The sequence below is a fragment of the Ammospiza caudacuta genome, chromosome 6, assembly GCF_027887145.1.
Source record: "Ammospiza caudacuta isolate bAmmCau1 chromosome 6, bAmmCau1.pri, whole genome shotgun sequence".
In the NCBI taxonomy this organism is placed as follows: domain Eukaryota; kingdom Metazoa; phylum Chordata; class Aves; order Passeriformes; family Passerellidae; genus Ammospiza; species Ammospiza caudacuta.
Genome location: NC_080598.1, coordinates 41,902,997 through 41,918,397, shown reverse-complemented (window position 1 = coordinate 41,918,397; position 15,401 = coordinate 41,902,997). Strand labels below are relative to the sequence as shown.

At 36.2% G+C, this 15,401-nt stretch overlaps 1 protein-coding gene across 1 annotated transcript in view; it reads right to left on the bottom strand.

Moving 5' to 3' along the window:
- The window catches only part of MIPOL1 (mirror-image polydactyly 1), a 151,431-nt gene that overhangs the window by 103,760 nt on the left and 32,270 nt on the right, over positions 1–15,401 (bottom strand). Inside the window, exons 6-8 of the mRNA XM_058807361.1 lie at positions 13,389–13,518; positions 9,549–9,582; positions 9,119–9,289 (exon numbers count right to left, since the gene is read on the bottom strand). Coding sequence (XP_058663344.1) covers positions 9,119–9,289; positions 9,549–9,582; positions 13,389–13,518 — 335 coding nt within the window. The remainder of the gene's footprint in view (positions 1–9,118; positions 9,290–9,548; positions 9,583–13,388; positions 13,519–15,401) is intronic.

Here is a 15,401-nt window from a genome sequence, read left to right as displayed (position 1 = left end):
AGACTACATGCAATAGGAAAGCCTGTCCTTCATTTGCAATAGAGGGTAATGGAAGCTAAATTTTTCTTGTTCTCAAGCAACTCAGCTTGAAAAATAATTAACAGTGAATAAACAGAACATGGAAAAGAGGCTAAATCCTAGATACTCACAATCTGAAGCACGAAATAGTAAAGCCATACAACAAACAAATGTAGGCATACTTGGTGAACCAGACAAAGATAAGTTAATGCTACTGTGAAATCTCTCTTTCATAAAGAGAATATTGATAGATTTTCTTGTTCCTTTTCTTCTTGTCAGGATCACTATACACTTTAAAGCAGAATATGTAAAATAATTTCATCAAGCCTAAGGACTTGGAAAATTGATTAACAGCTTCACAACCAAAAATAAAGGTCATGATATTCAGACCAAGCCAAGAGAGAAAACTACCATTTTGGTAATTGTTACCTGATTATTTAAAATTGTTGAAAATGTAGAAAAAATAGAACTATCAAAAACATTTTTAAGTCCCAAATTTCTTTTTATTCTGCTATTGTAATCATGGTATTACAGGTGTACCTTTTAGTACATACTGCCTGTGTGTCCTGATAAAGGACAAAAGAAAAGGAAGAAATGGAACTAACAAAAACATCTTTAAGTCCCAAATTTCAGTCCCAATCATCTAAAATTCTGTTGAAAATCAATAATAGCTTGTCATCATCATAGTAATTTTTCCTTATATACTCTGTTACTGGCAGACCTTAGCTGCCTTACTCATCTCCTCTCTTTACAGCTTAGCACACATGCTGAATCATAAGGATGACTGTGGAGGGTATTGCAGTGCTGGAAGAGAGGTCAATATTCCACCTCAGGGACTCTGGAAATAAAAATAAATTAAGTCAACAAAAAGTGGCTCTATTCATTCTTCTTAGCTCCACATCCCACAACACTCTTAGTCAATTACTGACTTTGTACAAGTGGCACAATAAGCAATATAGTTTGCCCGCTATTCTTTGAAGATTTCTCCACTGTACAAATGAAATCCAAACTTTTCATTCTGCGTATTACTTTATTTTCAATTTATGCTACTAGTTTGAAACCTATTTCTCCTTGAAGGGACCACGTTCATTTACATCTTGACGACAGGACAAAAATTGGCGCCAGAAAAGTGTGCATACAAAAGTCTAATAATTTTCAAAGGAAAAAGTCTGAACATAACCATACTAGAATATTTTCTCCAAGAACATTTAAGCTTTTACTTCCCTATTTATTTTAATAAATCTCATTCTCTTTCTTAAAATTATCTCACTTTTATCCTTAATTTCATGTAATGCACAATTTACATGCTACTTAGCACTTTCTCTGCACCATGGAGTGCTATCAGAGAAAAAAAACTGGATTACTTTTTTTATTTAAGCAAACTCAAAGATGCTTCAAACTAGGAATTCACCTAGTGCATTCTGACACAAATGGTATTCAGTCCAAAGGTCTTGACTACAATTAATCTGACAAAAAGACCCAGACAAACAAAACACCCATAACCAAACCAAACCAAACCCCTCCCCATTCTGGAAAGGGGTTATAGTGGATGTAAGATGCTGAGAACTACTTTGTACTCCAGATCCACCACTTTCTAATTCACACTACTTGCTAATACAGACATAATAAAACACAAAATTGCCACTTACGAACACTAAAGAAGGGTCAAGGTAAGAGGAGCAAGTGAACATGTAGGCCAGGCATATTAGCCTTTTCAGACTCCAGATTAATGATAAAAATGAAACACAAAATATTCCTTGTTGATTATCAAAAGAATTCTTATGCAAACTCATCCGCATATCCAAAATAACAAAGTAATTTTGCATTAAGTTTCCTTAGAAGGTTGACTAAGGAAACCAGCTTTTCATACAAAGCACACAGTTCTGGGTGAGTTTCTTTCCAACGTTTAAGAAAATCCAACATTTTATCCAACAAGTAACCAAAGCAAAATCAGATTCAACGTTCAGTACCTAACTTGAAACTGTGAAGTGTTAAGTATCATGGAAAACCTACTTAAGGTACCTCTACCAGAGTTCTGGTACCTACAGACCTTATTGCATGCAGAGTTTTTGTACCTATAAATGTCATTGCATGCACAGTGATACTCTTCAGAGGGAAAACTGTTTGAATTCTGCTTTTATAACATTGGAAGTTTCCTCTATGCATTGCTGCTACTGAAACAGGTGATCAATAAGCATACAAAACATTTTTCCTCTCTTTCATCCTAGGGTTTTGACATTAAATATTTAAATTAATTCCAGAAATTGGCTTGAAAGTCTAAGCTGTATGAATATAAAGCTTAGCCCATGATAGATGAGTCAAACAGCAATTAATAGAACACACTTGCATACTAATTTACTGCCATTTTCAAAGGGGTGAGGAGTTTCTAGCTACTGAAGAGAGGATGAATGTTCAACTGGAAATTCATTAAAGTTTACAATTAAAGATATCAAGCTTGATCATGCCCTCAAATACTATGCAGACATGTATTTTCTGAATTCTGCACAACACACTGTTTGCAGAGGAACAACAGGTGATTTAACAATGCAAACAATGATGTGTCTCCAGGCATCATTCAGTCAAAACCTTATGGCAGCAAAAAGAAGAAATGCAGTATCAATTAAAATTTTGCTTCTAAAGCTCAAAAAGAAAAACCATAATCCCTGTCTTCAAGGAAACACTTCATTAACATTTACATATTTACTCACACTTAGCATTCATGGACTAAATACAAAAGTTCAGTATAACAGCTCCTCAGGGTAATTTCCTTCAGATTCTCCTCTCTCTCCATTAATGACCTACCATCTGACCCGCACTTCAAGAAGTATTAACTCAAAAAATACAAGACTTCATGCAACCAAAGACTCACTGAAGTCTAAACTAAGGAATAAATTGCAAAATACTTGCTTTCACTAATGAAATTCCAACTCCAGTGAAACCAAAGAGTTTCATTCTCTATTAACAGATACCTGCCTACAGAGAAATCACAACCTCTGCTACTTCGGCATGAGAGACAAACTGACACAGACAGTTAAGGGACACTACAAAAACAGATTTGTAGTGTTCCAGATTTGTAGTGTCCCTAAACCTTCTCCTACTATCCTGTTTGAACACCTCACCACTCAGTAGATTTCTTAATGCTTTGTAAACTGTGAATTACATACTCTGATCAAATTAAACAGAGCACTATTGCAAAAGATTAAACAGGCATTATTTTTGGGTGGACATTCTACACAAATCAGAAAACCCATGCAAGAAATCAAGTTTGGCCAGTTTCTTCTCTAGTTAGGTCTCCAGTGAACTGAAATTCCTACCTCAGAGGCAAAAAATACTTCACGATCTCCTAAAAGTAGCCAAATATTTAATGGCGTTTTCTCCTGGAAAATATTCATGCTAAAGCCAGCACAAATACACCCAAGGTAGAGAGTCAGAGCACACCTAATCATCTTGGAAAGTAAAGCATTATTACATATTTTCAAACTGGGTTTGTTTTTTGAAAAACTAAGTAGCCAAGTAGTGAAGAACAGGCCCTTTTCTGAGATGCAAAAGATTCCCAATGCTCTTCAGCATCATGCAGGATAGTTTTACTCCACATGTCCCAAATACAGCAATCATGGCTTGGTTTGGCGTTTGGGGAGATTCACTTGGTTTATTCTGAGAGGGAGCAAAGAAAACATGGATTTAACCATGTTCAGTATAACATGGACTTCCTAAAACATGAATTTGGTCAAACTTTCAATGGATTATATTTATTTAAGTACAGAGGAAATGAAATGTGACATTTTAAAGCACTGTTGCAGTGAAATGCAATAGACTAAAACTAATATTGCTTATCAAAACCACTGCTCATATAACTTTTCTTTTTTGTGATTTCCCTTCAGGATGCCTTTTAGTCAGCATTACCTCCAAAGAAGAGACATCTCTGAGGTTTACCTGAGGCCACTGATGTGAATCCCAATCAGACTGACAACTATTTAATCAACTCCTCTTTCTTTACTCCCCCAGTCACTGTGCAATTTTTAATGTTAAATCTCAAATTATTTTTCTTTTTTAATCTACTCTATATCTTATTCCATATCCCCTTCACTTTCTCTCAGGACTTGGACTAAATTCACAGGGCAAAAAGGGGTATCTTGCAGACAGAGGTCCTCTCTCTGTTCAGCCATCCTGCTGACAAGGAATTTTCCCATGCCCATTCATCAGCTACCTCTCAGAGAAAAGGATGCAAATGGGAACAACATCAACTTGCTGTTGCCTTCCCAAAGGAAACTAGCCATTAGTGAACAAGCATGGTTCTTGGATCCTCAAAGTACAATAAACATTCCCTTTACTTTCACTTTCCTCCTGAAATAAGTTTATGACCAAAATCATCAACAACAGTATCCAACAGCAGCTGCCTGGTTCATAAACAACTATGCATACTGCATCCTACTTCTTTTCCTGTTCCCAAATAAGTGTGGCAAATGGAAAAGTAGGGTAAGCACCTTGAGAGAGTAGGTAGGGGGATACTGTCAGATACGCTCCTGCCAGCCAAGAACTTGATTAGCATCCTTAATCAAGAAGTGCCAAAGGGTACCAAAACACAGAGTATAAAACCAGACCTCTAATTAAAAGTACAAAAGCCCCATCCCACATTGTGGTTTGGTTTGCAAAGGGATCACCTCTGTCCCAAGAGTCATGAGGCATTGTAACCTGTCACCTGAGTATTCCCCTATTAAGGGTCCAAGATTTGTAAATATTTTTTTTTCATTTATATTTCTTGTTTTCACATTTCATACAACTCTTGGACTTACTACCTCAGTAAGACCTGTTCAGTCCAGTGCTGAGAATGCCTTAATGCTCTGTAAGTCACAGGCAACACAGAGTTCTTCCTTTTACATTACTTGGTGTAAAAGGAAGAAAATTACTTTAGCAGAACAAAAACAAAAAAAAAGAAAAACTAGCAAGAAGCTGACTAGTTCTAAGTACAGACATTTATCAGTTATTAGTCATTAGTCGAAACTGATAGTGATGGGAAGTCAAGCACAGCGCATCTCGTCATTGTTTTCAATGATGATAAAGTGCTGCCTGCTGCCAAGCAGCGCCTCAAAATGGAGAAGGATTCTTTAACTTGCTTCAGATGAGCAACTGGGTGCCTGCCAATTTTTTACATGAACAGTCATAAGCATGTTCCTGCACAGCAGGATGTGGTCAAACTATTCAAAGCTGTAAAACCAGGTTTGCTTGCCAGTTACGCTATTGCTTCGAGATCAGTGTACTAGAGGTAATACTTTGCCAGCCATGAAACCACTGCTATTTCTTAAAAGCAAATTATATATATCTCTTTAATATTTAAAACTCTGTATAGAAATGACTGTTACCAATTAAAAACCTCCCACGTTTACAAAATTAGTTAGGACTGGAAACATATCAAACACACAATTTCCTAATCTCTTAATGAGCTTTAAAAAATCACTTCCTTCAAGCTGTACCAATTAAAAGGTCCCCTTTCTTGTCTAAACCAGAAAAAAAAGTAATTGTAATGACTTACTCAAGTCTTTGGCTGCCAACCCTGTAATGATATTAACATTCCTGTCCACAAGGTGTGATGTGGCTGATAGGTTGCTGAGACACTGTACTGCATTGCCTCCTGCTGGAAATCACTTCTTTAGAGTATTTTATGAGGATCACACAATGTGACTATGCCATATGGAATCTCTACTAAGTGTCTGTCACTCACTGGATTACTCAAGCAAGAGAGATTTCTCAAGAAAGGTAAAACTGCATTATGATCACCTGGACAAACAATTTTTTTCCTTGAATGAGTTAAGACAAAACTGAATGTTACAGACAAGAAAATGATGTTTTATTTCTTTCAGAGGATCAGTCATAAAACACACTGTAGATCCTCAGTATCACACAATATCTGTTCACTAACAAACATATCTTAGCAAATACAACCAAACTGTTGAGTTTGTTTTTTTAAGGGGGTTGATACAGAAGATGGATGTCAATGTTTAGCCATGCTTTAGTTGTTTGTTTATTATTCACTTGAAAATACATACTAAAAGTAGTATCAAATATTTGAGTTTATACCATTTCATTTGTTTTCACACATACAAAAAGTAGTTTGCATATTTGCTCAGCAATCTAGTGAAAAGATCTGAGATTACATACACTTGCACAGCTCAATACAGTGAGAGAAGTGCCTCAATCTGCTTCCTAGTAAGAAGCAATGCTCACACTGGAAAACTCAAAAAATACACAGAGGTTCTTGGATGTTACAGGTAGAAAAAACATTTTTATGGCCTTTCCAAGACATGGACAGTGTTCTTCATTTTTTGAAGAATAAAGGAATTCAAATAAAATCTAAACAGAAGAATCACAACAAGCTAATCATTGAGTATGCTGCAACTTCAGTCCAACTAAATGCAGCTCAGTAGTACAGCTACGAAAGAAAGCATGATGAAACTGAATTTAAAGGACTAGTTGGAAGTAATCTGTATTTACCTGGTCATAGGAAACGCATAGTTTAAACAATGTCCATTCTCTGAAAATGTACTTTATTCCTCACTTGAAATCAAAGCAATGTGTTTAGGCTGTGAAGGTTTTCACATTATTGTTTCTTACCCAGAAAAATCAGAAATCCCGTGAGTTAACCCTCAAAAGCTAGACACTACATAGGCTCACTGTGCTCAATTGCCAAATGCCAGGCTATCGTGAAGGAAATCACAGCAAAAAGCAATAGATGCAGCTTCACTAAACACAGTCAGCCCAGACTCTTGTTATTGTGTAGGTGGCTGTCCATCATATGGAACCAGCTCTGGTGGTCACTCAAATGACTTTGCTGTCTCCAGCTCCACACAACAGCAACCAGGAACAAAGCAACACCATGTCTCATGAAACATTCAACCTCCATTGCCCAGTGACCCCTGAACTTTACAAATGCATTTTCCAGAGGACAGACACAGTATGCTAATGGCTTACTCTATTCCTGCTTCTTCTCAACCTGCTCTCAATTCTCTCCTTCATATTTGATGTCACTTCCACAAAAAGAAAAAGATTTTAACTTGCATTGTTATGAATGCCTGAGACAACCCCAGATCTAACTTCCAATAATTTGCATTTGTTATGCTAAGCATATACATCCCCTGAATTATATCTAGTCCCTTTGTGGTCTAATGTAGAATCCCTCTCCTATTGTTCTTGCTGTTAGCACTGTAATAACTACTGCTATTGCAATGTTAACAAAAGACTACTAATAATTCAAGTACGGGATGAATTCCCAAGGAATCATAAAGTGAGAAACACAGGTTGAAAAGGTAGCTTCAATTCCAAGGACCTATTTTCTAGATTCAACAGTAACAGCTGTAAAAGCATCACATATTTGAAAACACACGATGAATAGTTTTATTAACAATTAATTTAAAACAATGGTGCTATAAATGGCTAGTGGTATCATACATCTTCATTTTGTGAGGATTTATTATTCTATTAATTTGTTTTTTCAGCTGCAGTATCTAGTTAACATTACCTGTGCTTTTTGCTGATATGGCTAAAGATGGCTTTGCTAGCGGTGACACTTGAGCCATTACTATCCAAAATTATTATCTTTATTAATTTTTAAGCTGATTACTTGAAAATATTACTCCATAAACAGGCAGCTTAAAATCAATTAAATTAAAACGTGTATTAAAATGACTGACAATGAAATTCTTCTTTAACATTGATAGAAGTTTCATGGTCCAAGAATGCCTGAAAGTCCACTTCAGCAAAGAACCAAAACTGAAATAATAGTTGCTGAAAGCTTTCCTGTTACAAGATGCTCACTTTTCAAATGCCCTGTGCAAGAAGAACATAAACTTTTGGAAGGACTTTTGGACAATTCCCAGCACCTGTGCTGGGAAACATCCCAGCAATATTATTATAAAAAGAAAAAAATAGACTCAGAAAGTAAAATACCACCAATAATACATTAAGAGTTTTTGCAATACATACTCTTGACAGACACAAAAAATATTCTAAGCACCAGGCAGATGGGGCTTTCAAGGTTAAAGTACAAGAGAATGTAAAAAGTGAGTGAAAAAGCATGAAAATTACAGTGTTTGTAGAGGGAGAACTTTTATCACAGGACTTATCAGTAGAATATAAATTCAATTAACATTATTGATATCATTAAAGATCACAAACCTGACTTTAAATTAGTTACATATGGGCCAACTTTGGTTACTTACATTAAAAATCAAAATTTTCAATATTGGAAGAGTCAGATTAAATTTGTTGCCTGGCATAAGGGGCTTCATACAGTCTAAGATCTTTTCTCAGGAGATATATTCCCTACTTGGTCTGTTCCTCCTTACAACTCTTTATTGAGTTAAAAATGCATTAAAAACAGTCGATAAAAAACCTAAACTCAAACCAAAGTACTGACAAAAACTCTTCCGTGAGATGAAAAATGCAAGGAAACTCTCTTTATGATGAAGAGAATGAAGACAATTACTGTTCTGTCAAAATAGGAAATTGCAGGCAATGAGTGATCTGAGCAGAAGAAAGAACCCCGATTCTTTCAAGTCACATAGTAGATGGGTAAGACTTTGAGAGTCAAGGACCACATGCTGATTTTTATCTCCTGCACGTAAGGCAACAAAGGGAGGAATTGCTTGCATTGTTGCACGTGGTACTGTTACCTTCCTTTAATGTATATTTTTGCTACTTGCAAACCTTTATAAATCTTTTCGTCCCAGTTAACTGTCATCCAATGCATTTCACCAATACAGCACACTTCAAAACTAAGCCCTAAATAGCTTTTTAGATTGGTCAACTCACTGAAAATCATTTTGTTTAGAAAGAAGACAGAGAGTAATGAAGTGCAAAAAATGCAAACATAACTTTTCTCAGAAACACAGTGATGCCATTTTAATGGACACTACTACCATGAAGAAAAAGTTGATTAGTAATCAGACATTTACTACAAGGGCTCTCATTTGAGATTTTCAAGAGAGAAAAGTAAACAAAATAGTTTTCTTCCCCAAAAGTAAACTAACCCCTGCCCCCCTCCAAGAAAAAAAAGAACAAAAAAAGAAATTTTCTACTGAGTGATAATATACGTGTAGAGACTTACTTGAGATAAAGCAGCATCCCGTTGCTCTATTACTGCATTCATTTCCTCAGCTATTATTTTCTTTTTACGTTCTTTGGTCCTGTGTATTCGGTTCAGAATTATAGCTCCATTCTTCAGTATATCTATCCCTGTGTCTGCATTGTTTATTCTGTTCAGTAATTCCTGTAATGTCTACCAACAGCATTATATGTTAGTCAGACATGAAGTTTTAATATATTTTATTTAATATAGGGTTTTAATTAATAGGCACATGTGAATTGTAAATTGACTGAGTGAAGTTATTGAATTTTCATATTGCAGCAAAGATGTACATTATTAGTGTGTCAATTCTTCTTTTTCCCACATCTTAGTTCATGAAACCCACTCAATTGAACTTAAGCCTCTAAGATATAAGACTGACATCAAGAAATCTCCTCAGAGAATGGCTTACCATGTCATTTTCTTCAGGGTTAATATTTTCTAGCCTAGAAAAAAGGGACACAGAAAGCCTGATCAGTAGCATTTCCTTAGTGCAGCAAAATGAGTTCGCTTTTTAAATCTTTAGAACCTCAAGTAATTTCATTCTACTAGTCTTTAGAGTCAACCATGACACTGAACATATTAAAGTGCCACCTGCTCGACTCCATCTTTCAATAATGCTCCATATCTTCAGCACTGACTTCAGACTGTTAAGTTATTAATGTTTACTGCTATATATGACTACAAGGATCAATTGTTCATATGTGCTTAGATGAAAAAAGTTCCCCAGTGATAGAAATGACTGATGCTTTTATTTTATTTATTTCTGGGCTTACAACTTTTACATGCTGGGTTTTTTTTTTGTTGTTTTTATTGCACCCCAAATGAAACGGAACATGGCTTTTGTTGATAGGGGTTTTTTTTTAATTTTTAAGGAATTCTTTTTCCACCTCTTTCTTCCAAAATGAGGGAAAAATCCCGGTTGAAGTAACTTTAAAAATATTTTGATTTTATATCTTGCATAAAATAGGAAGCTAAGCAAATTCTCTGCAAGGCCCCTATTTAATTCTGGAACAAACCTGCCTGCATTTTCCTCCCTTTCTATTTCAATAGAACATATATTGACCTGTCAAATACAAAGATGATATGAGGAATTTAGTCATACAGCATTGAATACTGGCTGTGTAAAAGTAGCAAGTGATAGCACAAAAATCTAATAAATGGGATAGTACACATTTTATTTTATCTAAGGTTAGTTAAATGGGCAGAGATCTTTCTTCTAGAAAAATGAGCATATTAAAGTTACCTTACCACTCCACTGCTACTTACTTAATGGTGACTTCTACTAAAAGTAGCCTATGATATTTTAGGACAGATACAGTACTATTAAACATCTTCTACACAGCAACACTTCAGCAGTGCTGTGACAGGCACTGCTCCAAAGCCATGATTTCAGCTAAAACACATTATAGAACACTTGACAGCAAGCTACCACATTTTCCATTAGTTTTGCAGATAACAGTACATAAGACATAGTAAATCAACAAGTACAAAAAATTTTAAATTAAAAAGAAATATTTCAGAATATACTATCAGTGTATATTTCAGAATATACTATCACTGTTATATTTACATGGCATTCAGAAGCAGTAACTACTCCAACATATTCACTCAGCATCAGAACTAAACAAAATAAAGTAAAAGCTAACCTTTGCTGGGTTTGACTTTATTCATAAAGTAACACAAATAATAAAATAACAAACATAATAGTATTAATTATTATATTATTATAATAAATTCTCATAGCTGGATCCTTGGCCCAGCTTTAAGGTCCTACTTTAAGATCCTGTTTAAGATCCTGCTTTAGGTTTTTACATTGTTCTAAGTACCACTTCATGTGGGACTTAAAAATGGATCTCCAGCTAGTTTATATTCACAATGAAAAGAACAGTATTTGTCAAAGTAAATTGGCAGGACTGACCCAGCTCCTCCAGAGGACTTCTACGCTGCTAAAAGTGTGGGTCAACAAAACCACCCAGCCAACCAACAGGCTGGGTAAGCAAGATACCTTAGGGAGAAATGGGAGTGGAAAAAAGAACATGAACTTCTGCCATAAGCATACCTTCAGCATATAACTGCCACAAGGGATCTATCTGTAGGTATACAAACATCTCCTTAGGTGACAATATTTTTAAAAAAGTAGCATCCAGAGCTGTGTAATTGCCCTGGTAACTCTCCCTGTGCTGTGCATAGACAATGAATGAAAGCATTATGATTTTAAACAGCAGTAATCAAGGATTCCTCCTCTCCCACTTCTAAACACATTCTGATAACATAACCCCTAGAGCCAACAGGCCTGAAAGAATTTTAGTTGTTACAGTTAAATAATTACAATAGAACTGCTCCAGCTGCTAATTTAAAGAAAGAATTAAAGCATTTGATAAAGGTTGGCTGGCTGTTCAATATTGCACTCTTGTAAAGTTCTCTGATTGGAGTAAGTCCAAAGCAGATGGGAAGAGTGACTTGTGCTCTAAAACTTGATGAGTGTGGCACAAGTAGCCAATGTTCTTTATAAAAACCCCAAACCTCTATGTGCTCCACGTCTCAGACAGGGAACTTGACCGTTTGAACAACCACCATAAGGAAGGAAGAAACTATCAAGGGTGGTAGTTAGAAAAGAAAGCTCATGTTCTCCACAGGGAAATCTCTTAAACCAGTTCTGAGACTGTGAATGGCATCAGGGTATCAGACCTCTCTATAAAGCATGGGAAAGAACACCCAAGTGGATGACAGCTAGTACAACTGCTGTTCTCTAAATGATAGCAATAAAATGTAATAGCTTGGCTTCAAACTACCAGTCAAGGGAGTTACTGATTCTCCTGGGAACAAGTACTACTTTGGCATTACCAGTGTTTCCAGTGTCTTCTGCAATTACATGTTTTTGAGGAAGGTACTATGCATGTTCTCTGAGAAATGGAGTTTCTTCTCTTTTCTCATACTTTTGCACAGAACTAAGTCAGTTTACAAGAACATGAGTGAAGCAGACAGAAGGGGTTGAAGGGAAAACAAGTGAAGGTGTTCTGAGGGATTCATGTGTATCAAGAACTGCCACTCACGTGTCTGTGGATTCCACTGCAGAGAAAGCAGCAATATGCCAGAAACCCAAGTCATTGACCAAGTTTGTTGACCAGAATAATTAATTTTCTGCATTACTTGAGAGCTTTAAGATCAAAGATCTTGAGTTTATGCTAACTGTTTATATACAGGATCATGTGATGTTTGAAGCCATACAAAACTTTCTTTACTCTTGGAACATACAAGACTACTCTATTAACTTGTAAATTCTACAGAGTAATGGTGGACAAACTATGTGCAGATTATTGAAATTAATTTAGATAATATTGTCTGGCCTGAACTATAACAATACTCAAAAGAAGATGACTGGTTTTCTGCCTGAAACAGGAATGTTCTTAGCAGAATCAATTAATTAAAACATCATTGCCTTTCATTTAGTAAACTAATAACTGCACCTTTTCAGTCTCCTGCCATGGAAAGCTTGTTTCTTTGTACTTCCCCTGGGAGAAAAGTAAGAGAAATTTCTCAGCCACTCTAGTCTTTGTGGGACTAACAAAGATGATCACCAAGATCATCACAAATCAGATGGCCAGGGATTGTATGGAGAAGCAAACTGTAGCTTCAAAGCTACCTATATCCCAAGGGAGAAAGAAACCACTCTTTATAATTTTCCCCTTAGTTCTGTTTAACATATGATTGCCTATTTCTGTTGAGTTAAACTGGCATACATAAAAATCTGTGAACTATTAATTGTACCCTTATTACCTTATAAACTGCTCCTACACTAAAGATAGGGAAAAAACCCATATATTTTTACTGTGTCACCCATATAATTAGTAGAAATTTTGCTGAAGGAATTATCTAGTGGGCTTAAAGGCTTGATTGATTTCCTATATGTTGCATCTTTTGACTGACATTCTGGTACTCTGTGTCAAAAGATCCCTATAAAATGTCACATTCATCTTATTTCTCCCTCAATAAATCAATACTGGAGCTTTAGATTATATTTTTAATTTTTGTGATCAAAATTATTCACCTTCTCTCAGTCTCCAGAGAAAAATAGGGTTTTATAAAACAGCAAACAAATTAACCAATAACACAGTAAGACTAGCCCCAGTCTATTTCATTGCATGGATAATAATGTCTTAAGTTTTCCTATAACCACTGTTGAGCAGCTTATGACTGTCACAGAGTGACACAACAGCCTTTTTACATGGTGCAGGAAATGTATACTTACTCTTTGAGAGACTCTTCTAAACGCTGCACTCGCAGAAATGCTTCATCTCTCTCTTCATTGGCTAACCTAAGCCTTGCCATGACAGCCTCATCACGTTCCCGTTGAGCAGAATAAACTTCTTCCACCAGAGCTGCAAAAGTGTGTTCAACAAACAAGTTTGACAGGGAAAAGCACTATTAGATGCACTTATGTTGGCCTTTGCCACCCCCTCCTAAAATCAACACTTCTCCAATGACCTTGGATTATTCTGCATAAAGTCTATATTGCTTCTTAGACACAACACTAAATTGCTGTTAATTGTTACACTCAATACTTTAAGGTATTAAATAAATCTATGTGTTTTCAAATTCACCCCTATAAAATCTAACAGGGAAAGAAAGTGATTTGCTGGGCGTTCTGAATACTTGCTTAATGGAAAAGTAATTCTTAAAGCTCAGAATCATATAAGACACTAGCAAGTTTCTTCTAGGACACTGAGTTAAAAGTAATCACACATTAAAACTATTACCATCAGACCGCTTCCTATCAGGGTGGCACAGTGATATTAAAAATTCTAATATTTTTATAGTCTATCTCTGGTATCACAAGAGTGGCACAGCTGGCATGTCTCCTTCTCTGCCAAGCCTTTACTTTATTGTGTAATATACTGTTATATTATCTGTTACAGCATACATGGACCTTAGAGCATTAGGTACCAATAAACTAAGATTTACTGTCTATCCTTAGGAGCAAACTAACACCTTCAAGTCATTCCTCATCCTGAGCTTACATTTTCTCCCTGCCTCTCCCCTGTCAATATGTCTAACACCATCTCTGGCACACTGCCAGAATCCTTACCCCGACCCTGCCTCCACTAAAATCTTTATTCATACTTTCATCATTTCCCCCTGCAATACTGCAAATCTCTCCTCACAGTCATCATAAAACCATGCATTCAAAATGTCTAGGGACTTTCAGGATGCTGTAAGACTGCTGTCACTCCAAGACAGAGTTCTATATTCTCTCTCACTGAAACCTCAAAAAACTCAGCTGAGGTCTATAGGTTCCTGAATTCTCCATTCTCCTTGGCCCTTCTAGTCTGTCAAACTGGAGTATAGCCATAGTCTCCTAACATAGTGTTTTTCAAATTTTGATGTTTCTTTCTCAAGAACTTTCTCTATTAAGGCATTGCTGCTGGGCTTCCTTACTCCCTTCAGAACTATCTGCTCCTCCCTCAACCACTGCTTAAGTCATTACAATCTCAAAGAAAGTCTTCCTCTCTCTTTACTTAGTCCCTTCTACTACAAGTCTAGAGCTTTTGTCCCTCCATTCTTACCTAATTGAGATCAACTTTTTGGCCTTTATTTGTTATTTTACTCTTACTTCACCTCTGTACATATTGCACAAAAAACTTCATAGTGGAATATATAATGAAACATTATATTTGTCTTCACAGAATGAAACAATAGAAACACAGTAGCACATTTTTGTACCAACTATATTACTGGCACAAAATACATTTTATCAGTACCAAGAAAAAAGGAATCTTGTCCTCAAGCTGGGGAGCAGACTGTCACTGAGGAGTAAGGAAGCATTTTTTGCAAGCCTAGCAAAACGTTGCAGGCTAACAGCCCATTACACAAAATCAGACAGGGAAAGGCTAAATATTAATTGTGAAAGTCCAGTCCTTCCCCCTCAGAGGAGCCACAAGCCACGTCATCAGGTCAGAGCTGTAACAGTTATGTCCCAACAACACCAAAAGAAATTCAGCACTGGAAGCACAGATTTTGAAATGTACGCAAAAATTAACAAACACTGATTAAATTCTCTTTAATCCAGAAGAAGGGTGTTTTTTTTCCTTGAAGATCTATTTCCCCTGTTTGCAAAAAGAAAACTTTGCCTGATGTGGAATGGAAAAACTAAGGACTAAGGCAGCTGTAACATTGCCTTTGCACTGGCTGGTATCCAGCAATAAGTTTACAGCACTTGCAGAGAATGCATCTGATATCTGCAAAAGTAGGTGGCTCAGCAAGG